Source organism: Engystomops pustulosus, chromosome 5 (assembly GCF_040894005.1).
Source record: "Engystomops pustulosus chromosome 5, aEngPut4.maternal, whole genome shotgun sequence".
Classification (NCBI taxonomy): Eukaryota; Metazoa; Chordata; class Amphibia; order Anura; family Leptodactylidae; genus Engystomops; species Engystomops pustulosus.
In genome coordinates this window covers 144096233-144121570 of record NC_092415.1, presented here as the reverse complement: position 1 = coordinate 144121570, position 25338 = coordinate 144096233, and the positions used below count along the sequence as shown (strand labels likewise).

At 39.0% G+C, this 25338-nt stretch overlaps 1 protein-coding gene across 1 annotated transcript; it reads left to right on the top strand.

Annotated features, from left to right (window-relative positions):
* The first annotated feature begins 1124 nt into the window (after positions 1–1124).
* Positions 1125–25138, top strand: EPDR1 (ependymin related 1). The gene is made up of 3 exons (XM_072153293.1): positions 1125–1470; positions 18057–18265; positions 22259–25138. The coding sequence occupies exons 1-3, from the start codon at positions 1205–1207 to the stop codon at positions 22447–22449; spliced, it is 666 nt and encodes a 221-aa protein (XP_072009394.1). The 5' UTR covers positions 1125–1204; the 3' UTR covers positions 22450–25138.
* Positions 25139–25338: the final 200 nt, after the last annotated feature.

Below are 25338 nucleotides of genomic sequence, written 5' to 3'. Positions count from 1 at the left end.
GCAGAGCATTGCATAACTTTATTAATTATGAAAGTGTCAGTTATAGCCTAAATGAATGTATTTTCCCAAAAAATTCTAAAGTTTCTAAATTGCAAGTCCATATTGTTTTAACCCATGTGAAACACTTAAAGGTTCAATATACTTAATTAAAAGTTGTTTTACATATGTTGAGGTGTGTAGTTTCTATAATGGGGTAATTTATGGGGTTTTATTATTATTTAGGCCTTTCAAAGTCACTTGAAAGCTGAGTTGTCCCTCAAAATGTGAGTTTTGGCGATTTTAATGAAAATAAGAAAAAGTTCTAAGCCTCATAACATCCTAGAAAAATGAGAGGACACGTAAAATATCATTCCGATATAAAACAGACATTCCGGAAATGTTATTTATCAAGCTTTTTGGGTAGTTTTACTTCCTCTCTGGAATGCAGAATTTTTCAAACTTTGAAAATGAAGAAATTTTACGAACTTTTGCCAAATTTTCATTTTTATTAAGAACTAAACACACAACTTATCACTTAAACTTTTCATCTAACATGAAGTACAATGTGTCAGGAGAAAACAATCTCAAAATCACCTGGATATGTTAAAGCGTTCCGAAGTTATAACCAATTACTGTGACACACGTCAGATTCTAAAAATTCTGGTCTGGTCACTAAGCTATAAACCTGCTACGTCCTTAACCGGTGTCAGTCGCATCATTTCTGTTCTTTTCCTGTATACTGTTATTTGTTAATTTGTATTTTACTTGTTTTTGCTTCTTTTGTAAGGAAATGAAATAAACATGATATTTTATCATATTTGGCTTTTTCATTGCCCTTTGTGCTACTTAAGTTATCACATACAGTCTATGGAGGACTGCTAATAATATATGATATAAGAGTTATGTATTACCTCTATAGTAACTATGTGTACAATACATACAGTATACTATGATTTGCAGATGATACCATGTTTTTCTTATTCATAACAATAAATAGCATAATCTTCATACATAATTAGAGTTATAATAATGGTCTTCCTGGCCATGATGCCATTTTACTATTATTGCCTGCACATTAGTTGATACAATTGCTCTTCTGTTCCCTTCCAGGCTGCAATCTGTGGGGATGACATCACTGAAATCACCAAGTGCCCCTCCTCTTGCAGATAGTCAGCAAAACCCTAGGAGGGAGGGGGAAGGGTAAAGCAGCTGACTGAAAGAGGTGATGATGGAGAAAGGACAAGTGCAAGGCTTTTGCAGCTTCATAATGCTGGCCCTTCTGCTGTTTATAGCTATCAACCAAGCAAATGCTAATGGCATCTTTACATCAGCACTTACTACTCCATGCCAGGCACCCTTGCAGTGGGAAGGTAGGACAGTAATGTATGATCATAACACTGGTAAAAACACCAGGGCCTCTGTCAGTTATGATGCCCAAATGCAACGAATCCGTGTCTTGGAGGAGAGAAAGAGCCTGGTACCTTGCAAAAGGTAGGTTTGATTACAGCACAACACCCAAGAGTAGCTGTGTATTGTTCCTGCAGCTACTGCTATAGTTCGCTTTGAATTATATGTTGTGTTAGTCAGCAGTTTATCTATTCTCCATCATTATTGCTTTAGTGGGAACTTCAACAAGTTCTCACATATAACATGTCATTGTACGCTCTGCTTTATTCTTGATCAATGTACATCAGGCCTGCGATTCCTGCAGCTGTCTATTGTCTAGTAAATGTGTCACCAGAAAATGACCTCTCTCTAGTTAATAAAAACATATTATATTCAGCGTCACTCCCTGAACTACCGTATATGATGTACAGTGCAAACCCCTGAATTATATTTTATACAGCATCCTCCCAAATTTTATATATAGTTGCAGACAAATTAACTTTTAGTGTATATAGCAACCCATAAACTATATTATATGGCAATGATCCCTTATGTACCCCCTTATGTACAGTGCTCCCTTAATTAAGAAAAAAGGGTGACTTAAAAGGGTTGTCCACTTATAATAAACTTTAGCAGGGTAAGTATAGGGTCACCCATATTATACTTAGCCTGTAAAAGTTTGTTGTTCTCCACTGTGAGCTGCAAGTCACGTGACACCAGGCCGCAGGTCTCGGGACTTCCTGCAAAATCCCGTGTCCTGCTGGCTTCCGGCAGATGGAGGGCACCAAGCTATCATTGCTGTCTGCATGCCCACTGTATCATAACCACACTACCATATGAATAGTTAGAGATATATGTAGATATACCCATTAACATTATTTTAGGATTTTTTGATTATTTAACCCCTTGCCGCAAGTCAATATAATAGTATATCAATGCTGGGTGTTAATGCTTTACATGAGGCTGGCAATGCTGCCGGTGGCATATGGTCACCTTGGCTGAGAATGATCCATTGGCATAACAGCCTAAACGAGAGTCCAGTTAAAAAATGCCATATACTTCTGTACTGTAGGATGGCAGTATATGGTAATATCCATCCGACGCCCTAGGGTTAAAGTCCCCAAGGAGGCCTAAAAAATAGTAAGCAAATGAAAAACCTAAAAGATTAAGTCATCCCCTTTTCCCTAGTACTGATATTTAAAGAAGGGGATAAAAAAATTGAAACACAAAATTAAAAAAAGGAGGTCAACGGAAAGGGGTTTAATAAATCAATGTAATTATTATAACCAAAAAAGCAATTGATAAGGGAAACTTACAACAATATAGGATCACTAAAGTTTTTACCAAATGGCACAAATAAAATTCAATTTAACCTACAAACGATTTATGCCAAACATGCGATTAAATGGCAATTCATATTTTATTAAGTTCATCCATTAAAAATCCAAAGAAAAAGGTTGATCGTTTAAAATACAGTGCAAATATAGGGGGAAAATTTGTGTATAAAGTGACTTTACACATGAATTGTCCCCTGTATATACTGTCCCATATTTGTACTGTATTTTAAACAATATCATTCCCTGTTTCTTTGGATTTTTAATGGATGAAATCAATGTCATTACAGGCGGTCCCCTACTTAAGAACACTCGACTTACATACGACCCATAGTTACAAACGGACCTCTGGATATTGGTAATTTCTTGTACTTTAGTCCTAGGCTACAATAATCAGCTGAAACAGTTATCACAGGTGTCTGTAATGAAGCTTTAGTGTTAATATTGATTCTTATGACAATCCAACATTTTTTAAATCCAATTGTCACAGAGACCAAAAAAGTTCTGGCTGGGATTACAATGATAAAATATACAGTTCCGACTTACATACAAACTCAACTTAAGAACAATCCTACAGACCCTATCTTGTATGTAACCCGGGGACTGCCTGTATATAAAATATATAAAAGTACAATATGATGCCATTATTTTTACTTTATTACCATCACTACGGTAAAATGCTGACCCACTGCCAACACTGACATAAAGGATTTCCTTCTTTTTATTTAACCCCTTAACGCTCAGCGTCCGATATATCGGACGCTGAGCTCAATGACTTAGCGCTCAGCGTCCGATATATCGGACGCTGAGCCCATGCCGGTTCAGCTCAAGATCTGAGCCGAACCGGCATCGGGAAACACGGGGTGCCGGCTGTGACTGATAGCCGGCACCCCAGTGTAACACCCGCGATCGGAGTTGACTCCGATCGCGGGTGCTTAACCCATTAAATGCCGCGGTCAGCGCGACCGCGGCATCTAACATGCCTCTGGGGGGTCTTTCCCCCACGATCGGCCCCCCCGAACCGTTTTCGGGGGGCGCCGATCGTTGCTATAGCAACTCTGGGGTCCGATCTGGACCCCAGAGTTACCTGCAAGAATTGCCGGTAAGATGGCGTCTGTGACGTCATCTTACTGGCACAGTGCCAGCCTATGCAAGTGTATAGGCTGACACTGATAATACTCTGCAATACATGAGTATTGCAGAATATTATCATGAAGAAGCAATCAGAAGATTGCTTCTTCATGTCCCATGGTATAAAAGTGAAAAAGTAAAAAAAAAAATGTTATTCAATAAAAAAATAAAGTAATAAATCACTAAAAATGCCCAAAACCCCCAAAACATATAAAGAGACATATAACTAAAAAAAAAGTCTAAATCATAACACAAACCCCACATATATAGTATCACCGCGTCCGTAACAACCCGTAGAATAAAAGTAAATCATTATTGAACCCCCACGATAAACGCCGTAAAAAAAACTGCTATAAACCTTCCAAAAATTATGATTTTTAGCTATTCAATCCCACAAAAAGTGCTATAAAATGTGATAAAAAAATCATGTGTACTCCGACATGATACTGGTGTAAAGTACAACATGTCCCGCAAAAAATAAGCCATCAACCAGCTCCGTAGCCAAAAAAGTAACAATGTTATGCCACTTGGAAGACGGCAATACATAAATGATAGATTTTTCCCCACATTAGGGTTTTGTTTGACAAATTTAGTAAAACGTAAGAAAATATATTCAAGTCTGGTATCCCCGTAATCGTATCGACCCATAGAATAAAGATAACAGGATTATTAGTCTATACGGTGAACACCAAAAAAAAAAAGAGTAAAAAATCCAGTACAGAATTGATGCTTTTCTACTCCTGCCCTCAAAAAAAGTTCCTAAATTTTCAACAATAGGTGATACCAACCCCCAAATGGTAACAATGGAAAAAGCATCTCATCGCGCAAAAAAAATGGCATCACATGGCCCAAATAACGAAAAAGCGAAAATTTTATAGCCTTCAAAAGGGGCCAATGAGGAAACTAAAATCCTGGCAGCTGCAGGAAGCCCCTTCCCTTCTGCGCCTCGCTGTGCCCCCATAACACAAGTCACGGCCACATGTGGGGGGTCTTTGTACTCAGGAGAAATTGCAGAACAAATTGTATGGTGGGTTTTCTCTTTTTATATTTTGGAAATGTGTAAATTTTAGTTCTAAATGAACGTATAAGGGAACAATTTGACCATTCTAAATTTCACCTCCATTTTGATTCAATTACTATGAAGATCTCAAGGGGTTAACAATCTTCGTAAAAGCGGTTTCTGATAGCTTGAGGGGTGCAGATTTGAAAATGGGTTGGTTATATAGGGGGTTTTGATGCTAAATATGTAAAATTTCATTCAAAACTGTATTTATCCCCAAAATAGTCAATTCTGAAAATCTGGAAAAGCGCTATTCGATTTGTAAGCCGCGTGACATCAAAATAAATTATCCAGACATTTCAGAAATTATGAAAATGTAAAGTAGACAAATGGGAAATGTTATTCAGCAACTTATTTAGGTGGTAAATCTATCTGCCTGAAAACGCAATGATTTTGAATTTTCAAAAAATTTATCATATTTTCTTTTTTTTTGTAAATAAACGCAAAACTTATCAGCCAAAATTTACCACTAAAATGAAGTACAACATGTGGGGAAAAAACTATCTCAGAATCATTTTGATAAGTAACAGTGTTCAAAAGTTATAACCATATAAAGCGACGCAGGTCAGAATCCAAAAAATCGGGCTGAGCCTTAAGCTACAAAATGGCTGCGTCCTTAAGGGGTTAATCTTAGGGACAAAGCCATTTGTTTTTGTTTATTTCTCACCTTCCAAATACTATAACTGCTTGATTTATCCATTTATTGACACCATGAATATTCTGTGCCAAAATAGCAGCGATATTAAAAAAAAGGCAGTTGCAACCTTTTTTTATGGCTTGATTTTCACAGTTTGCACCGTGGGGTCTAAATGACGCTTACTTCTGATCTTCTTAGTGGGAAACTAATTCACCTGACCATTAGGAGGTGCAGTTAGATTAGTGCCTCCAAACCCTCTGTGCATTTTACATTTTTATTTTACAGATTGCATTATGGTAGCAACCATTATATGATAGTTGAGTTCATGATTTTGCTCATTACTTTCTTCTGGTTCTCCTTGGAGCTCATTGCTAGTCTTACATTTCTCTGGCTTAATCTTGATTATGATCCCAAACTACTATGTCATTTTAAACAACTTATGTTAAGTATTTTATTTTTTTTCATATTGCAGGATATTAAACAGAATTGTTCACCATAAAACCTAGCAACTAGAAAATCACAAGGGTTTTGTCAAAATCTGCTCACTATAACCGCTGCCTAAATATTTAGAATGTGAAAAACAACTTTGTCCCTTGGGATGACTGAAATCTGGTTTACCATTATTACAGGTTTCAGTATTCCAATATTCTAAATGTCAAGTTCAACGATGCCCATTATAGAAATCTGGCTGCTTGACTAAAGAAAATTTAATATCAGTTCTTGAGAACTTCATATCGACATTGATTTCAAAATATACTTTTTATCACTGTTTCTGGTTGTTTGCTCCAAAACAAATATTGTTATTTCTTTGAAGACTATATTCCTATTCCATTTACTTCAATCACATATTTCCAAATGACACACTTCATCTGCTGTTTTCTTTTTCATAAGGAATAAAAGTGATAGAAGCCAGCGAAAAATGTTGTGTAATAATGATTGACTAAGGTGTCAAAATGTTCACAGGTCATGTAATGGTGAAACTTTTTTTTTTCCAAGTATATATGCAAAATCTGGCCACAGTGTAAAATATGTAATGATCATGTATAGCAGGTGTCCTTATATAAGAAAACTGGGCTCCACAATGTTAAGCCCAATTCGAGACGTAGTAGTATGTCACGTGTCGGTTGTGGGCGATTGGAGAGGGCTCACAGACTGAGCCCTCTCCATAGCCGGTGAGTGTTTGCTGCCTATTGCAACAAACACCCACTGGTAACACCCTATGGGAGACGCCATGTTGGCTGAGGCGAACTGTTGCTATGGCAGCATCGGCTCACACAAAGGCCCGAGGGTGTCTCTCTTTACACAATGTATTAAAATGTGTGATTTGCACATTGTAATACATGATGTGTAAAATCTGTGTAGTATGGCAGTATATGGTAGGATCAATCAGAGAACCAAGGCTTCCCTAGGGGTCTGAAAAATAGTAAAAAATAAGTAAATAATAATAGTAAAAAGTTAAACAAATTTGATTAAAAAAAACCCTAAAAATTCAAATAATCTCCTTTCCCTAGGAAATTCAATCTATCAAAATATAATAACGGTTATTCATGACGTTTAACCCTGTAAGGAAAAATAGCGGCCAAATTCGAAAATTCAACTTTTTTGCCATTTGCAAACTATAAAAAATTCTATTAAAAATGATCAAAAGGCTGTACAGTCCTAAAATGGTAGCACTGAAAATGTCATCAAATGTCGCAAAAAGTAACACCACACAGCTCACAAGTATGAACAAGTTAATAGCGCCAGAACATGGAAATGATGAATTTTTTAGGTGGTTTTAATTTTTGTAAATGTATGAAAACATTCTAAAACCTTTGTGTTTTGGGTTGGAGTAGACATGTCATTTGGGGAGCACAGAGAAAGAAGTAAAATCCAAGCCCACAAGAAAATGGTGCAAATGCATATTTTCACCAACTATGAAGTGCAATTTGCTATGCAGAAAACAAGCTCTCATAAAGCTCCTTACATGGAAAAATCAAAAGATTTTTGAAGGTGGGGAGTAAAAAAATGAAAATCAAAAAATCAAAAAGGGCCTGGTCGTTAAGGGGTTAAGGATCTGGTAGTCTCCGCACCTGCTTAATATTTGACAATGGTGATCTTTTCCCAAAGATTCACAGCATCAGTGTCCACAACTGTACTGCTCATAACTTGGTGACTTTAAAGGAAATCAACCACTTTAAGTGGTAAAATAGTAAAAATCAAAACATATATAATAGGGCTCCTTTACACAGGACTAGGAGGCCACATAAATGAGCTGGTATAGTACACAACATCTACTAATCCTCAGCTCACATTGATAAACTGGAGCATATGGTGTGACATGTGAACGCTTGCCAGGATGGTCCTGTGAAGGATAAAAATAGTGGTGTTCAATATATATTACTTGGCCTCCGTTTATTGTAAGATAATGTTTATGTAAGTGGCTTCTTTCCAGACTCTTTGCATATAATATTTTCTTTAATTAAAATATTAGAAATTATATAAATTATATATTCTATCAATGTATTATATTCAGAACTCCGAAATGTTTTCTCTAGGGAGTCCTATGGCTTTTTTGTTCAAGTAATAGGTGGGTGGCCATGTGGTTAGACTGCCACTAATCAAACTTTGCTACAGACACAAAATTGTTATTTGTGCTCCAAAATAAAAAAATTCAGACATAATCATATATGTTGATCTGCAAAATGCTGCTTTCTGTGCTTAACATTAAAAGAATATTCAGCAATGTTTTAATTCTTAACTGGTTCCCAACTGCTCAAATTTATGGCAGGTGATCTGGGTCCCTAAAGCCCAGACTACAGCATATTTACAGCACAGAATTTAGGAGGCTGCATGAGAATTCAGGCAATCGTCAGCTCCCCCCGCTGCAGGCAGCTAGAACTGAACCATGGGCAGAAGACAGAAGTGGTACTTACTGCTCCTGCCTTCTCCTTTTGAGGCAGGAGATGGTCCGCTGTCTCTATGCATCCCAACAATCATGTGATAGAACAATGGATTGTTCAGGGAAGGTTTCTGTATACCTGACCTGGTTAAATAAAATATGTGTGTAGGAGTCTGCTATATAAAAGACAGAGTTTGCCAAACCTGGAAATTAATTAGTAAATCATTGTTTTTATTTAATTAACTACCATAATGTGGATGTACACATGAGCAAAATCTTATAGAAACATAATGTAACCTATATGATGGAAGAATCAAAATAATGTTTGCTTAACCCTGCGGTGTACGAGTGGGAACGTGGGGAACAAGGTTTGTTTAATTTAGTGGTAACATGTATTTTACTTGTAAATTTCACAGTGTTCATGTGACGTCAGGCAACATACTTGATGGGAAATTTAGAGGACTAGGGAATCTCATCAGTTCCTTTATCTGAAAACATGAACTATAATTATTCAGGTCAGGTCCTAAAAGAGAAACGTCTGACGTGCCAAAAAGTGCAGTCTCCCCTTGGTGTGCAACCACCCAGTATTTCCCTTGGAGTAAGACAGACATATTGGTAACAGTGGTATTTAGAAAGGGAGGAAATATGACCACAGTAAAAAGGGCAAGAGTGTACCAAAACAATGAGAACTAAGAATACATACTGTCCCAGATATATTATTGTGTCTGCACTAGTTTTTTTTTGTCCTGGTTTGCATATAAAAAGTGTTTCTGGTTCTAGCACACATATTATGTATTTATATATGCAACACAATTCTGTTGCAACAGCATGAAGTCAAGCGTATCAAAGTCAAGTAGGGGCAACTGTGTCACATCCTGAAAACTGACCTGAGGGTGCGTTCACACGTTGCAGTTAAAACTGCATCGCAATCAGCTTTGAGGTGGTTTTAGGTGCAGTTTTGTCAATTGAACAGGTGAAAGACCTGAACTGAACGAGTGAATGACATTTGAGGAGCAGGTTTCCCCTTCAAAATCAAATTCACCCGTTTAGTTCATGTCTTTCACCTGTTCAATTGACAAAACTGCACCTAAAACCTCCTCAAAGCTGATTGTGATGCAGTTTTAACTGCAACGTGTGACCACACCCTGATTAACCTCTTTGCACACCACAATTATGTACAATTATTCCCTGGTGCTGCGGGGGGTGTATGGAGAACGCTCACATATTGAGCTCTCCATACACAGTGGATCTCACCTGTATAACACAGCTAACACCTGACCTGTTACTGCAGTGGTCGGTGCTGGCATCAATTGCAACAGCTAACCTGTTAATTTCATGCATCGCACCTAACAAAGATGCTGGTTGGCGCTACCATCTTGGATGGCCGATTGGCGACCCTCATAGAGACATGTAAGCCTGCCATGGATAGTGCAGTAAAATTACTTTATACTTCAATAGAGTAGTATTGCAGTATATAGTATAAGCAATCAGACCCTGCAGGGTAAAAGTACCCTAAAGGGTCAATAGTAACAAAAAATGCTTACATCACCCCTTTTCTCTACAACACATATAAAAATGAACAGTAAAAAACATGTTAGATATCACCATGTCCCACAATGCCCGTTCTATCAAAATATAAAAAAGATTGTTCCTGTTCGTGAACACCGCAATGGAAAACAGAGCCCAAATATCTGACACTTTTTCGCCAATTTTCCATGCATGAATACATGAATGAAAAATGATCAGTCATATAGGTCCCAAATTGATATAAATTAAGATGCCAGCACATACCTCAAAAAATGACAACTCACATATTTCCGTACACCAAAGTGTGAAAAAGTTATTGGCCTCAGAATTTGGCAAAATGGCAAATATTTTTTTTAAAAATCTACTAAAACCTTACAAAACCTACATAAATTTGGTATCCCTGTGATCGCCCCGACCCAAAGTATAAAGGAAAAGTGTAATTTGTAGTGCAGAATGAAAGCCCTCAATAAAATACTGCAAATGTGGTTTTTTGCCAATTTCACCACACTTGTATTTTTTTTACAGCTTTCCCCTACATTAAATGGCGCCACTAAACAGTACAATTTGTTCTGCAGTTTTGGAATGAGGGGAGTAAAAAACAGAAACGCCGAAACATTCAACTACGAATATGTGATTTACCAAAACCTGCCATGTAAATTAATCAGCAAAAAATAAAAACTATGATTAAAAAGCATGGCCCTTATCCCTAAATAGTTCTTTTAAAGGCGCTAATGTTAAAAAATAAGTTTGTAAACTTATATGCAACTCACTTGAGTCCAACAACACTAAGTCCTGCATATTCGTTTTGCACAAATCAATAGCTCTTTGGATGAAAAACAACTTTTCCTTTTATCTTTATTACCTACATGCAGCAGTTTCTTTGCTATAGCCCTCTGATTATCTTTATATTGTCTTCACGAATGATGCTGGCTCACCTCAGTGAGCCGATGGCTTACTTAACACCGCCCCTAACCGACTCGCCACACTCTCTTTAACCCCATCAATCGGGTTAAAAGTGGAGTGGCTTGGGGTGATTGACTGGCCTGCAGCTCCCTAATATATATATATATATATATTTAATAGGGAGCCATTCAGGAGCCAGAAGAGCCGGCTCTTCTTAGGGAGCAGAGCCTAATGAGCCAGCTCACTGAGAAGAGCCGTAATTCCCATCACTACAGTGCTGCAGTAGATGTTTCCTCTGCCTGTGCTGACAAGCCATGGAGTTCGTAGTATAAACAAACTCCATAAACTTTACAGACTCCTGGGAGGGGTGGGGATGCTGCTTCCTGTTCATAGAGGAGGAGGTCATGTGACAGAGGTCTCTCTATGTGTGCAGCAGAGCTGGATGTGTTCAGGACTGTGGATACAGATGTCTCTTGCACAGAATAGTGAGGTATAAGATCTCCCCTGTTCCTCCATCCCAGTCTGTGATTCTACAGAACTTCCTCTGTCTCTCTCTGCACCTCATGCTGCTCACCTCCCCCACCTTGCAGTCAGCACTTTGTACACTGTGAAGAGAATCTATTAAACCTTTTTTCTACCACTTATTACTTGTTCCCTGCTCCTCCATAGGATGGAGGACGCCGGGCTAGTCACCCTATACATCCTGTATGTGTACTGTGCAGTGTTCAGTGGATTTAGCTGTGGGAAACTAAATAGACTTCATGCTAAATTATTTTGAGAGAGAACATCAGGGGATCCATATATATTTTTGTGTCTGTGGCAGTTTTTGTTCTAAGTTTGCACTAAAAAAAGTGCACACATGTTTATTGAATGTTTGCGCCATTTTTGTGTCTCTGTTGCACTTTATCAGACACTTGAAAACTATGCACTTAAAGTGCTGTGTGTTTTTAATTTGCAATTTGAAACCACTTTGTTGCAACAACATGAAGTACAAAGTGCACCAAGAAAAAAAATGGAGAGTCGAGGGGTGAGAAGCTCCCTTCCCTTCTCCACCTTATGAATGAGGCCTGAGATATAATGTAGGTTTATACATTTGCATGTTGGATATCCATAGTGGCTACAGGTATTATGCATAGTTAACTTTCTATTAGTCTTAGGTTAATTTATGAGCCACATTCCCTTACAAGTATAGCACTGTGAGTTTACAGAGATAATAGAAAAATTGTGACTCTATTAAAGGGAACCTACCACCACGAATCTACCTATAAAGGTAGATCGGGTGGTAGGTGGATGTATGGGACGTGAGGATAGCCCTTTTTAGAGCTAATCCTCACGTCCCCGCTAGCCTAGCATAAACTTTATTGCCCTAATATGTTAATTTAATTAAGCGGCTACCGGGGCGTGGAGTAGCCGGACACGAGGCTACACGGCGCGGCTACTCCACGCCCCAGTAGCTGCTTTCCCCCGCCTACCCTGTGATCTTCGGCGCGCAGCTCCTGGCAGCTGCGCGCCCTCGTCCGAGAAGCCGGAGTTCTGCGCATGCGCAGTAACTCCGGCCAAGATGCGCGATCTCGGGAACGAGGCCGGAGTTACTGCGCATGCGCAGAACTCCGGCTTCTCGGACGAGGGCGCGCAGCTGCCAGGAGCTGCGCGCCGAAGATCACAGGGTAGGCGGGGGAAAGCAGCTACTGGGGCGTGGAGTAGCCGCGCCGTGTAGCCTCGTGTCCGGCTACTCCACGCCCCGGTAGCCGCTTAATTAAATTAACATATTAGGGCAATAAAGTTTATGCTAGGCTAGCGGGGACGTGAGGATTAGCTCTAAAAAGGGCTATCCTCACGTCCCATACATCCACCTACCACCCGATCTACCTTTATAGGTAGATTCGTGGTGGTAGGTGCCCTTTAAGTAAAGTTCTGGTAAAATGAGGGGACAAAAATCTGATACAATTATGATTTGCATTTTTCTGAAATGAGGGCAGAGTACGCAGTATATACTTGTGTATAAGCCGAGTTTTTCAGCACAAAAAATTTGCTGAAAAACCTCCCCTCGGCTTATACACGAGTCAATTTAAAAAAAACCTTAACTCACCCTCGGGTGTTCGTCGCGGCTCCCGACGGCTCTCCGTGTCTTCTCTTCTATCTTTCATCTTCTCTCTTCTATCTTCTCTAGCCGGCAGAGTCACGTCCGATCTGCCGGACGTCGCACACTATGAAATATATTCATGTATATGCTGTAGAAATTTGAGGGCAGTGCAGTGGAAATGGAATACAATTCCATGTTACATAATATAACAATAGAGTATTATAAAGCCCAGAGACTTGCATACAACATAAAACTATCCCCATGCTCATAGGCTATAGGTGAAAAAAAAGTTTCCTTGAAATGTCTAGACAGCAAATGTCTAAGTCTTTATCTTAAGACACAGAATTATGGAAAAAGCAGATATGACCATCTTTTATAGATATCCGGAGCATATGGACATTTTCAGTGCTTTAAAGAAGTTTTAGACCCAAAGAGATAACATGTTCTACATGTCCTCGTAACATTTCCTATACAATTTGTATCTAATGGTTTATCGTTATTATGTGTCCAAAAGGAATGAACAAAGATTACAGCTATTTATCCTGAAAAAGCATGGGATTTTTTTGGCCAGCTAAGTTAGTTCTCATTCTCAAATCTATTTTTTTGCAGTTAAAGGAGTTGTTCAGCTATATACAAATTTTATAAATGGTTAGGGGGACATTAAAAATATTAAACAGCACATGCTTACCTCTTTCCACACTCCCATTCAACTGCTATCCCGATGACTGCTGTGCTCCTGCACAGCTCCTCCCTTCATTGAAGTCATCTCTCAGGCTGTGACCTCTGTGAAGGAGCAGGAGGGAGGGGCTGTACAGGAGCACAAAGGTCAGGGCTAAGAGCTGAGGAGTGAGCAGCACAGATAAGTCACATGTTGTTTTTTTTAAATGCATCAAACCAAAGCCCAACCCCTGGGACTACACAGTCAGGGTGCAAGGTATGTTATAACACACAATTATATTGTAATTCAAATGCTTAGAGAAAGCAGAAAGGCATATTTGTGAATGCAGGTGTAATAAGCTTCTGAAACCTATCTTTAGTGAAAATGAGGTCCCTGGTGACAGGTTCCCTTTAAAGGAAACCAGGCATCAGAATTTGGTTTAATAAACTGTTACTAGTATGTTGTCAAGCATCTTAACAGCTGCTAGATGACGTTTCTTTCATCGCCCATTCTTGTGGCATCATCCCAAAATTGAAGTGGGATGTGAATTGGTTGTATAAAGTTGGAATAGATTTTAGATTTTAACACTGAACGCCTCCTCCTGTAATTGACATCATGCGCCAGATATCTAGAATTCTTTAGTGATGTCTCTAGATGCAGGACCAGAAATTATAGTGAAGGGGGTGTTCTGAGGTGGGAAAAGCTTTCAGTGTTGACATTTATCAATATTGGCACTTCTATGATTTTTTGTGCACCTGTTTTGGGCGCACGACAATAAGCCATTCTAATCTATGCTGAAGAACAAGTGCCGCATACGGAACTGCAGTAGTGAATCAGCTGTGCGTCCAAATTAAAACAAGTGCGCTAAAGGAGAGAGCAAGGACTGCTGAAGCAGCATGGAAGTGGAGACAGAGCAAATTCCAAGCACCTTTGCATTACTTGTGGATAAGCAAAGAAGCCGTGGCATTGAACATTCATTTCCCACAAATGAACGTGCTGATTTGGTTTTCATGAATATGGTGTCCTAGTCCGTTTAGTGCTCTACACCTTGCAATCTTCTTTTTTTAGTACCAAAAAGGTCTAAAAGCCTTTATAAATGTGGTGCAAAGCATTTTTGACGCAAAACCACCAGAATTGTGCCACAAGTGTGTTAATAATGCCCCCCCCCCTCTGCCTCCTTGACTTGACCAATTTATATCTGTTTGCAAAGTAGATTTTTTTGGATGATGCCACCTCACTAGGCCATAAAACAAATATGATTTAGTTCAGCTGCTTCACAACAAAGGGGTTTATTAGTGAGTAGAGGCAGCAAATAAAATGATGGGATTTATCAAAAGAGGCAAAGATTCTTATGATAAGGGCGTTTTGCTAATATCCCCCATTCTTTGTGGTATAATGTAAAAAGAAATCAAATTAATATCCAATTCCAAAAATCATTTGTTGTCATTCAAACCTGTGAACAGAATATTGTCTCATAGTGGTCATGAAAGTCGTCAGGTTATGATGGCATTTATTATCTCTGTCCTTTAGATAAAAGTAGGTCTCTAGTATCTGCTAAGATATTAGTATGTGGTCTGAGGCTTTGTGTATTCCTCTGGCAATGCAGCATAAATATATATTTCAAAGCCTGTGTACTGTGGGAAGAGGAAAGGCCGGCAGAGGAGAGGGAGAGGCTAGACTGTCTGAATTCCCGGACTAATTTCCTAAAAGGTTTTTGGAGGATGAAGAGAGGCTGCATGAAATATGAAATAAATAAGACAAGAAAAATGCATACGGAAATTACAAAATTGCATAGTTCAATAGAAGGACACTATCCTTAAACTGATATGTTTGAGTCAACTTGAAGCTTGTTCCGTGCTACATAAGCCTTAGGAAGAACTGCAATTATGTTCATAAACCACAGCAATGTGTGGCTATATCCTTTCACGGCAGAGCATAGGCATTTTCCACTCGGAGATTTCAGCATTAATAGCAATGATTGAGTGTTTTGGTAATGAACCCTGATGGATGACACAAAGTAACTGTTAAAATAATTGAAAGAGTATGTTGCCTTGCATTGCAATAGGAGTTTTTGTGTAAACAGACAATAATTTACAACATGAGATAAAAAGAATAGTTCTATTCAATAAAAATATGCTAAATACTTAAATTCTCAACAGGCCATATTTACATGGAACAGGAGGTGAATAGATTCCTTTTTTCCATAAAATGCGACGTTTCGGTGTATGTGTACACCTTTTTCCAGCATAACAAGTGTGACAAGCATCCAGCTATTTAAAGACCAAATCAACAGCTGATTGGTCAGTGACATCATAAACAAAGTACATTATGCAAAGTTTAAAATAAGACATGAAAAATCATGATGGCTTATAAAGTGTGAAATACAAGTGCAGAGATACATTGTACAGGCAGTCCCCGGGTTACGTACAAGATAGGGTCCGGAGGTTTGTTCTTAAGTTGAATTTGTATGTAAGTCGAAACTGTATATTTTATAATTGTAGATACTGACAAAAAAATTTTTGGCCCCAGTGACAATTGGAGTTTAAACATTTTTTGCTGTAATGGGACCAAGGATTATCAATAATCTTCATTACAGACACTTTACAGCTGATCATTGCAATCTGGGACTATAGTAAAGCATTCAGAAAGCTTCACCAGAGGTCAGAGGGGTCTGTCTGTAACTATGGGTTGTCTGTAAGTCGAGTGTCCTTAAGTAGGGGACTGCCTGTATATTATAATAATCAATGTGCACAGCATAAAGTGTCATGGTGCACTGTGTTGATAAAATAAAGTCCGCCCATCGGTGTGAAGACCTTGCCCACGTCTCCTCCTCTTCATTCATAACATGACTTTGTTTACCCGGGGCCACCTGCAGACGAGCGCCACAATTATGCGCAGAACCGGAAGTAAAACGTTTGAACTCCAGAACAACGGAAGTGATGTCATGGACAATGCTGCGCAGGTGTGCTGAGTGTACAGCGTTAGCGGTGGCCATCTTGGATTCGGGTATGCCCTGTTCCCGTTTTACAAGCATCCACAATCGTGAGGTAAGTATAAAAATACAGATTTGGAAGGCGCCCGTTATTCGGGTGGGCAATTTAGTGAGACCCAAAGGATACAGGGCTCATCTTATGCCTAGTACTACCTCTAGGTGCAAAATCCGTCAAGTGACAGAGATGCAACCATGGAGGTGTGCAGTACCAACTGACCCAGAACGTGTAGTCGCCGTTAGGGGATAATAATCCCACCTCACCTGGTCCTTTGTGCGAGTAAGGGGCTATGATAAATCTAAAAGGTAATTTTTATGGAAGAAGACATGTGGAGTAATTGGTCTATCCGATGGGGGTGAATACAAAACATCTGATAATCTGTAAGAATAGGAAAACAAGAATTAGTTGGATAATATATTCTCCTGAAAGCATCTGCACAAGATGGAGAATACAGAGAATAAGACTGCAGGAGTTTTTGGTGACACAACATTTCTTTTGCATAAAGAAAATCAATGGTACACTGTAGGGCAGATTTACTTACGGTCCTGTCGCGATCCAGCGGCGCGTTCCAGTGGAATATTCGGGTCTTCCGTCGATTCTCTAAGGTAGTGTGCCCAATGTCGCTGCTGCACTGAATTCCGTCAGGGTTCACTGAAGTTCACCAAGCTACGCTGGGTGCAGGTAAGCATGTGTCAAGCGACACTTTTTAAATACAGCGTTTTTTCCGAATCTGTCAGGTTTTCTTAGGGCCACGCCCCCCCCCCCCCCCCCCCCGATTTTCCGTTGCATGCATGCCGGCGCCGATGCGCCACAATCCGATCGCGTGCGCCAAAACCCCAGGGCTATTCAGGGAAAATCGGCTATTCGGGTAACGCGACGTAAAAACGCAAATCGGGCCCTTAGTAAATGACCCCCTATATGTCTACATTGAACAAGATTACAGGTATTTTATACGAGCTTCAAATTGTGAGAATAAAGCATCAAATGATACTCATGACATTATACTCTATATTTAGGCCATGTGGCTGTAAAGTGTTGAGGCAATGTATGCAACTCCCGTTTCCTCAACATTAATGCCCTGTCCTCACCTATTTTAAGGGGGGTGATCTGATCAATGAGTACAAAACGTAGTTGGGACTCATTATGTCCCATTTAAAAAAAATGACGACTAAATCTTTCCTTTTCTTACGAATTGTATATTTGTGGTGTGTGATTCTGATTTTAAATTCATTAGTGGTCTCCCCTGATCAGCTATGCCAGAAACCTCCCAGTGTTGGAACCTATAAACTGCACGGAGGATTGTTAGGTCTGCGGTTATGCAAGTAAAAAATCCAGACAATAGGAAATGGTGGTCTGGTCCAATGTGAATCCTGTTTTTATTTAAATCTACAACTAATAGGTTGATCTTTAACCTAAAAATACTTGTGAAAATAGATCTATATACTGGGATATGATCAATATGAAAATTTATCAATGCATTTTTTTAGGTTCTTTGAATACATCTATCTATATAAAGATGCCGTGATGTTCCAGATCGAGCAAGTTACAAAAATCTGTGTGAAAAATTCTCTGACTGAACCATGGGATCCTTTTGATATACCAGATAATTCAACTTACGAAGACCAGTACTACATTGGAGGCCCTGGTGACCAGATAATGGTTCAAGAGTGGTCTGACAGAAAGCCAGCCAGAAAATGTAAGTTTTTCAATTGTGTAATATTACATTGGTGTAAAGGGGTTGTCCGGAATCAGAAATTAGTTTATGGATGGCTGGGTACTGTATTAAAACAATAAATATCTTCTACTTACTTCTCTCCGCACTCTCGCAGTGATGTTACTTCAACAGCGCATGCGCCTTTGCAACCCAAATCTATTTCTGCTGTAGCAGCCAAACACTGCTAATGTGACATCACTGTCGGCCTATGTATAAAGAAGAAGATGTGGAAGATGTTTATTGTATAAATACCTCTCAGCCATATGTAAACTTATTTTCTGATCCCAGACAACCCCATTAAGCATCTGCTATTATTAATACATACAGGCAGTCCCCGGGTTACAGATAGGGTCTGTAGGTTTGTTCTTAATTTGAATTTGTATGTAAGTCGGAACTGTATATTTTATCACTGTAATCCCAGACAGAACTTTTTTGGTCTCAGTGACAATTGGATTTTAAAAATGTTGGGTTGTCATAAGAATCAATATTAACATTAACACTAAAGCTTAATTGCAGACACATTTAATAACTGTTATAGCTGTTTATTGTAGCCTTGGACTAAAGTACAATAAATTACCAATATCCAGAGGTCCGTTTGTAACTAGGGGTCGTATGTAAGTCGAGCGTTCTTAAGTAGGGGACCGCCTGTATTTGTATACTCACACATGCAAGTTCCAATCACACATTTGTACACGTATGCACATATGCTCATACAGAGCATATACACACATACAGTGACATTTACAAACACACAGCATATATACCCACATACAGTATATGCAGACGCAATACACCGTATACACATACAACATATACTCATCACAGATGCAGCATATATACATCACATTTATGTTATATACATTTTATGTTGTACAAAGTGCAGGATAATATGGATATAATGAAGCACATCCTCCACTCTTTGGTGTGTCAGGTTGGATGTTGGGACCCTCTGACACTGTGGGCCCCATAGCGGTTGCTATGGCTGCTACCACTGTAGTTACGCCCCTGCTCTCCAACCTCTTTCCCATCTCTCCTCTCCTGTAAGGTGTATATTCTGAAAAACATAGTAACTAAATGTAAAATGTTCCTAAATGCTAGTATATCTGTAATGGATTTATCCTTGAGAAAGGGAATTTCCTTAGTTACTCTTAGTGATTTACCCGTTGCCTAGATCAACACTGCCTGTTCCTTTACTTCCAATGCCAGTGATCCCAAGAGCATACCTAAAGACCAATGGTGAATGTAGTGGAAACGTGTTTAGTATATTGAAAGGTAGACAGTATGGTTCCCATGGGCAGCCTTTAAACCTGTGCTATGAATAGGTTCACATGCTACTCTCACATAGTAATCTAATTCATATTGTGCAAAGTCTATTTTATTTTCAGGTTTGATTTTTACATCTACGTAGAGAGCCTTTTCCCCCGATGAATGTGCATAGAGAGAAAGGAAAACAGCTGTGTTTCTGATCTATTGAACATGTTGAATGTGTGGGAATGGGACAAGGAAGAGGATAAATATCTTCGAAGACAGACACCTGTTTTCACCAACTTCACCTCTCTTGCTCTATGTGAAGTCAACTTTATGATTTATCCTTTTGGTTCAATAATAAATAAAATTATAAATAATGTAAATAATAATAAAATAAATAACGAAAAAATAAAAATAATAATGAATTACTAAATCGACTTACTATATTCAAATTTGAATATTAAAAACAATTAAAGGGGTGTTCCCATTTCAGAAAATATTATGGTTTGTATAATAAATAAATAATTTTCCAATATACTTTCTGTATTAATTCCTCTAAGTTTCTAAATCTCTGCTTGCTGTCCTTCTAGGTAAATCTTCTATGTTTACTTCTAGAGGATAGAAATCTGACCATGGTCACACAGGTGCGCGGCTTGTTATATCACACAGCTCTGATTACTCTCTGTGATACTAACGAGCCGTGTGCCATGTGACATCACAGTGTAATTCTTTCTATAGAACTTATAACAATATAAACTTTCTATAGTTTCACCTCCTTAAAGGGAAATGTCTGATCTTGAAAGTAAATATACTGCATTCTTAAAGGGAACCTGTCAGAAATTGGTCTAATAAACCAATACCATTATGTTGTCAAGCGGTTAAACAGCTTCTATATATCATGTTTTTTTTCATGACCCAGTGCGGCTGCATCATTCAGAAAATCTTGAAGGGAGATGTAAATTGGTTGTATAAAGTCAGGGAGGTAGGGAATTTAACACTGAAGTCAAGCTCTCTCTGCTTCCAAAACACCTCCACCTATGTAATTGATATTATGTACCGGACTTATGAAGATCTAGTCAATGATGTCCTTGGATGCAGGACCATCAATTAGAATGAAGGAGCAACACTTGGGTACATTGCTACATATCCCTCCATGCAATGCCAATACAAAGTGTATATTTTAAAGGTGTTATAAAGGGCGCTGTAAGCATTAAAAAAGCTGCAGTGCTTGGCAAACAACTAAAGAGGTTTATAAACAAAAGTAATGTTTTCTTTTTCCCACGAAGGTCCCATGTGCAAAAAATGTGATTATGTGACATGTGATATTCTATGTTCTTATTGTACACAGAGTACCAACAGAATCTATAAATACCGTATATACTCGAGTATAAGCCGACCCGAGTATAAGCCGAGGCCCCTAATTTTACCACCAAAAACTGGGAAAACCTATGGGGGACATTTACATAAAGTGTCGGTGTCTGCATTGGCTTTGTTACCGACCTGCTCTCGGTAAGAAGATACACATTTAATATTGTGTAGCTGTGCAGATACATTTCTGGCACCGAGACCATTTTCTGTCCCTGGGACCAAAATCTGTCCCGAGAACCAGAAATGTGTCCAACAGTCAGAGAACAGGCAACAGTGCAATAGCACTGTTTTGTGTCCCTGCTAGACCAAATTTCTTTTGGTCTACTTTACGCCAGTTTACAGCGTCCAAAAAGGGCTGCGACACATATAAATTGTGTCTGAGTTTCCACTCCGCCAAAGCCACGCCCCTTTTCAGAGAAGAGTCGGAGCAGGCTGAAAAAGTCATTTTTTCTGTCCCCGACAGCTAATAAATAGGTAGGAGAGCAGAAGATGCGGTGAAAGCGCCACAAAACTGGCGGAAACACCATAGTAAATGTCCCCCATTGACTCGAGTATAATCTGAGGGTGGAAAATGCATTGGTCTCAGCCTCCCAGTAGTATACAGCCTGCCAGCCCCCTTAAGTATACAGCCAGCCAGCCCCCTTAAGTATACAGCCAGCCCCCTTAAGTATACAGCCTTCCAGACCCCTTTAGTAGCCAGCCTTTAGTATACTGCCAGCCCCGTTCACTATACAACCTGCCCCATTTGCCAAGAACATAAAAAAAAAAACCTTACATACTCACCTACGGGTGCTTCTGATGACCTTTGCCGCTCCCCGATGCTCCATTCCCCGTGGCTGGTGTTCGGTCTTCTCTCTTCTCTGTTGTATCAGCTGGCAGATACGCGTCCACGCGATCTGCCGGCTGCCGCACGGTATAACGCAACGGTGTCGCCGCTGATGACGTCAAGGGCGGCACGTCATATTGGGCGCCTGCCGGCAGATCGCGTCGACGCGTATCTGCCAGCTGATACAACAGAGAAGCGAGAAGACCGAACACCAGCCGCGGGGAAGACAGAAGAGGAGCCTCCGGAGGGTGAGTATGGAAGTTTTTTTTTTTAATTGACTCGTGTATAAGCCGAGGGGAGGATTTTCAGCACATTTTTTGTGCTGAAAAACTCGGCTTATGCACGAGTATATACGGTAGCCATGAAATAGAAACATATTTTTGGTTAGCAGTCCTGCCTTGTAGTATTGGAGTCTTAGTACTTTATCCAAAGAAGGGTAACATAGAACACAGAGAACAGAGTTGTCTACCTACAGTACTGTATTAAAATATGCCACATCCTAATGTTTTTATTATTTGTTTTACTGTTCACAGTTGAAACCTGGGTTGGAGTTTACACTAATAAGGATTGCTATCCCGTTCAAGAAACCTATACAAAAAATGAAAGCATGACTACGTCTACACGCTTCTTTGACTTACAACTAGGAATAAAAGATCCTTCTGTCTTCAACCCTCCAGGAAGCTGCACGGCAGCATTGCAAGAGTTAATGAGTGATGGCTGCTAAAATAACCTGATTTTTCCACGTAGTTTTTTTTTTAAATGTGCTCTAGAAAAAAAACACTGACTTTAGAGAGAATTGATTAAAACAAATCATAACACAGTTACATTGTAACCTTGATCAGTATGTTATGGATTGCTTTATTAGCCACAGAAGTCTATGAACCTATAGATACTTGAAAAGACACATATACTGTACCATGTTTGTGCTGTTAAAAATCCTTGATGGATCTTCAGGACAGCCTGTATGGGAGAAATGGAAACCCATATGCTGTAGTTTCTGCTGCATTTTTATTTATGTTTTTGCAGCAAAGGTCTTTTACAATCTTGTAAACTTTGCTGCTACTGTTTCTATCCTTAATATATAATATGCTCCTGAAATAAACATGTTTTCTGCAGACAGAATTTCTACAATGTTCATATATATGTCAATATAATGTGGACATCCTACAAAACTTACAATTTTCAGCTATATTGTAACATGCATGATTTAGGAAGCAATATAAAATATATATACATTTATTAAAGCCGTAAACCATGTAGTTGCACAAATATAATATATTGCACTTATGATGACATTAATTCAGGGTTTGTTGTGACAACAGTGGTGGGATGTCACTTTATTTAGTTGTAGCCAAATAACAATCATATAAAAAGATGACAAATAATATAGTATTTTATGAATTTGCAGACTCTTATTGATATTTAACTATTATATGATATTAAAATTTGTAACATTGCTAATATGTAATTTTATAATCATATAATATATTAAAGAAAGCTGAAGTCTGACCCTACACAATAGCTATATAGCTTCCTGGTTGTTCAGGTTCATGTTGTTTCAACATAGTGGATTTCCTATGTGTGTGTCACATGTCTTATTTTTATAGAAAACATTGAGTGGTATAACTGTTGTGGTCACAGACTCTGTACCAGTGGCGGATTACAGCATAACTGTAAAGTTATGCAGTAATAATTTTAACAAATTATTATACGTGATTCCCCCTTTAAAAACAAGTTATGGCATTTTCTGTTCTGAAAGTGTGTGACATGGGTGAAATGGGCAGAGACTTATGTCTGTCTGTCTATGCCCTCAAGCTGAGACGAGGTAGCTTCCATCCCATGATGCCTTGTGTTCTCTCTAAAAGTAATTTAGAATGATATCCATTTAGTTTCCCACAAGTAAATCCACTGAACACTGCACAGTCCCCATACAGGATGTATATGGTGACTAGCTTGGCAGCTTCCATCACATAGAGGAGCAGGGAACATGTAATAAGTGTAAGAAATCCAAGTAAACCAGTTACATGAAATCTATAGCTGGTGCTGTGTGAGCAGTAAGGGTTAATAGGTTCTCTGCAAAGAGTGATACTGCAGATAACAAGGTTGTCCCCTTTCCTGTAGCATGCCCTCCTCTAAAGTCCACTTTTCTGCAGCATGCCTTTCTCCGATGTTCCCTTTCCTTTAGCATCCCCACACCCTGTTCCTAATGTCCACTTTCCCAGCCGTACTCTGTCAAAAAAAAAACTCACCTTCTTCATTCCCATGCAGCAGTCTTCTCTTCTGCATTAATGCATGGTTCTGTTGTCGGTAGACACAATGGGGCAGATTTACTTACCCGGTCCATTTGCGATCCAGCGGCGCGTTCTCTGCGGTGGATTCGGGTCCGGCCGGGATTCATTAAGGCAGTTCCTCCGACGTCCACCAGGTGGCGCTGCTGTGCTGAAGAGCATTGGAACGCACTCAAGTTCACCGGCCTATTCCTAGTGAAGGTAAGTGCAAGCTCCGCGACCCTTTTTTTTTTTTTTTAAATGCGGCGGTTTCTCCGAATCCGTCGGGTTTTCGTTAGGCCATGCCCCTGATTTCCGTCGCGTGCATGCTAGCGCCAATGCGCCACAATCCTATCGCATGCACCAAAATCCTGGGGCAATTCAGGGGAAATCGGCGCAAATCAGAAATATTCGGGGAACGCGTCGAGAAACCGTGAATAGGGCCCTTAGTAAATGACCACCAATGTGATGATATCATGACGCTCGCCGTGAATAGAGCAGCGCATTATTAGGTGAGTATTTTTGTTTGTTTGTTTTTACAAAGGTCGGTCGCAGCCCAGTACTAGGTGTTCCACGGCCCAGTCTTGGGCCATGGACAGGTGGTTGGGGAACACTGCTTTAAGGTGCCAGTCAATTTAGAATTAATTTTCATATACTTTATATTGTAAGGTTTAATGGCATATCTCCTACTGTTACTTTATCTAACATTTTCTGTTTTCTTCATATAATTGTTATCTTGTAACTTAAGTTATCTTATGTCTGACGCTATCAAAGTTTACACCTGTAAAGGTTACCTTATACACCTAAGCAAAGTATTCATACTATTACCAAATTAAACGGCTACCCCAAGGGTTGCCCATCCCAAAAACATATCTACAGCTTTTTGCTAAAATAACTACAATAAAATAACCCTCCACTCAATCGCGCATAGGGACAGATCTTAGCTTATCTTAACACAAGACTGCACTAAAGCAAGTAGGTACTCAAAAGCTATTTCTAATAGATTGACTTCTAGTTATTTGCATATGGAATCTTAAAATATTTCTATACATTTAATGTTTGAATGTTTTCTCCCTTGTTTTTTTAATAAAATAAATAACACATAAAAATGTACCTAACAATTAACGAATAAATGTATTACTATAATATGCAGAGTTCTGTATGTATGATTGATTGTCTTTCCCATTTTTTATATTAATGCTTTGATGGTAATTAGTAAAATAACCAAGAAACAAGGCGGGGCGCAATTTGCAACCATGGCCTTGCATGGATGCTTTAAATTGCCGGTAATCAATAATATATCCAAAATCATTATTATGCAAATACAAAAATAATAATTCTGATAA

Excerpts from the sequence above, each read along its gene's own strand:
- EPDR1 (XM_072153293.1), top strand. The coding sequence starts at position 1,205 with ATGATGGAGAAAGGACAAGTGCAAGGCTTTTGCAGCTTCATAATGCTG. Across the intron at positions 1,471-18,056 it reads AGCCTGGTACCTTGCAAAAG|GTTCTTTGAATACATCTATC; the intron begins GTAGGTTTGATT and ends GCATTTTTTTAG. Across the intron at positions 18,266-22,258 it reads CAGAAAGCCAGCCAGAAAAT|TTGAAACCTGGGTTGGAGTT; the intron begins GTAAGTTTTTCA and ends TACTGTTCACAG.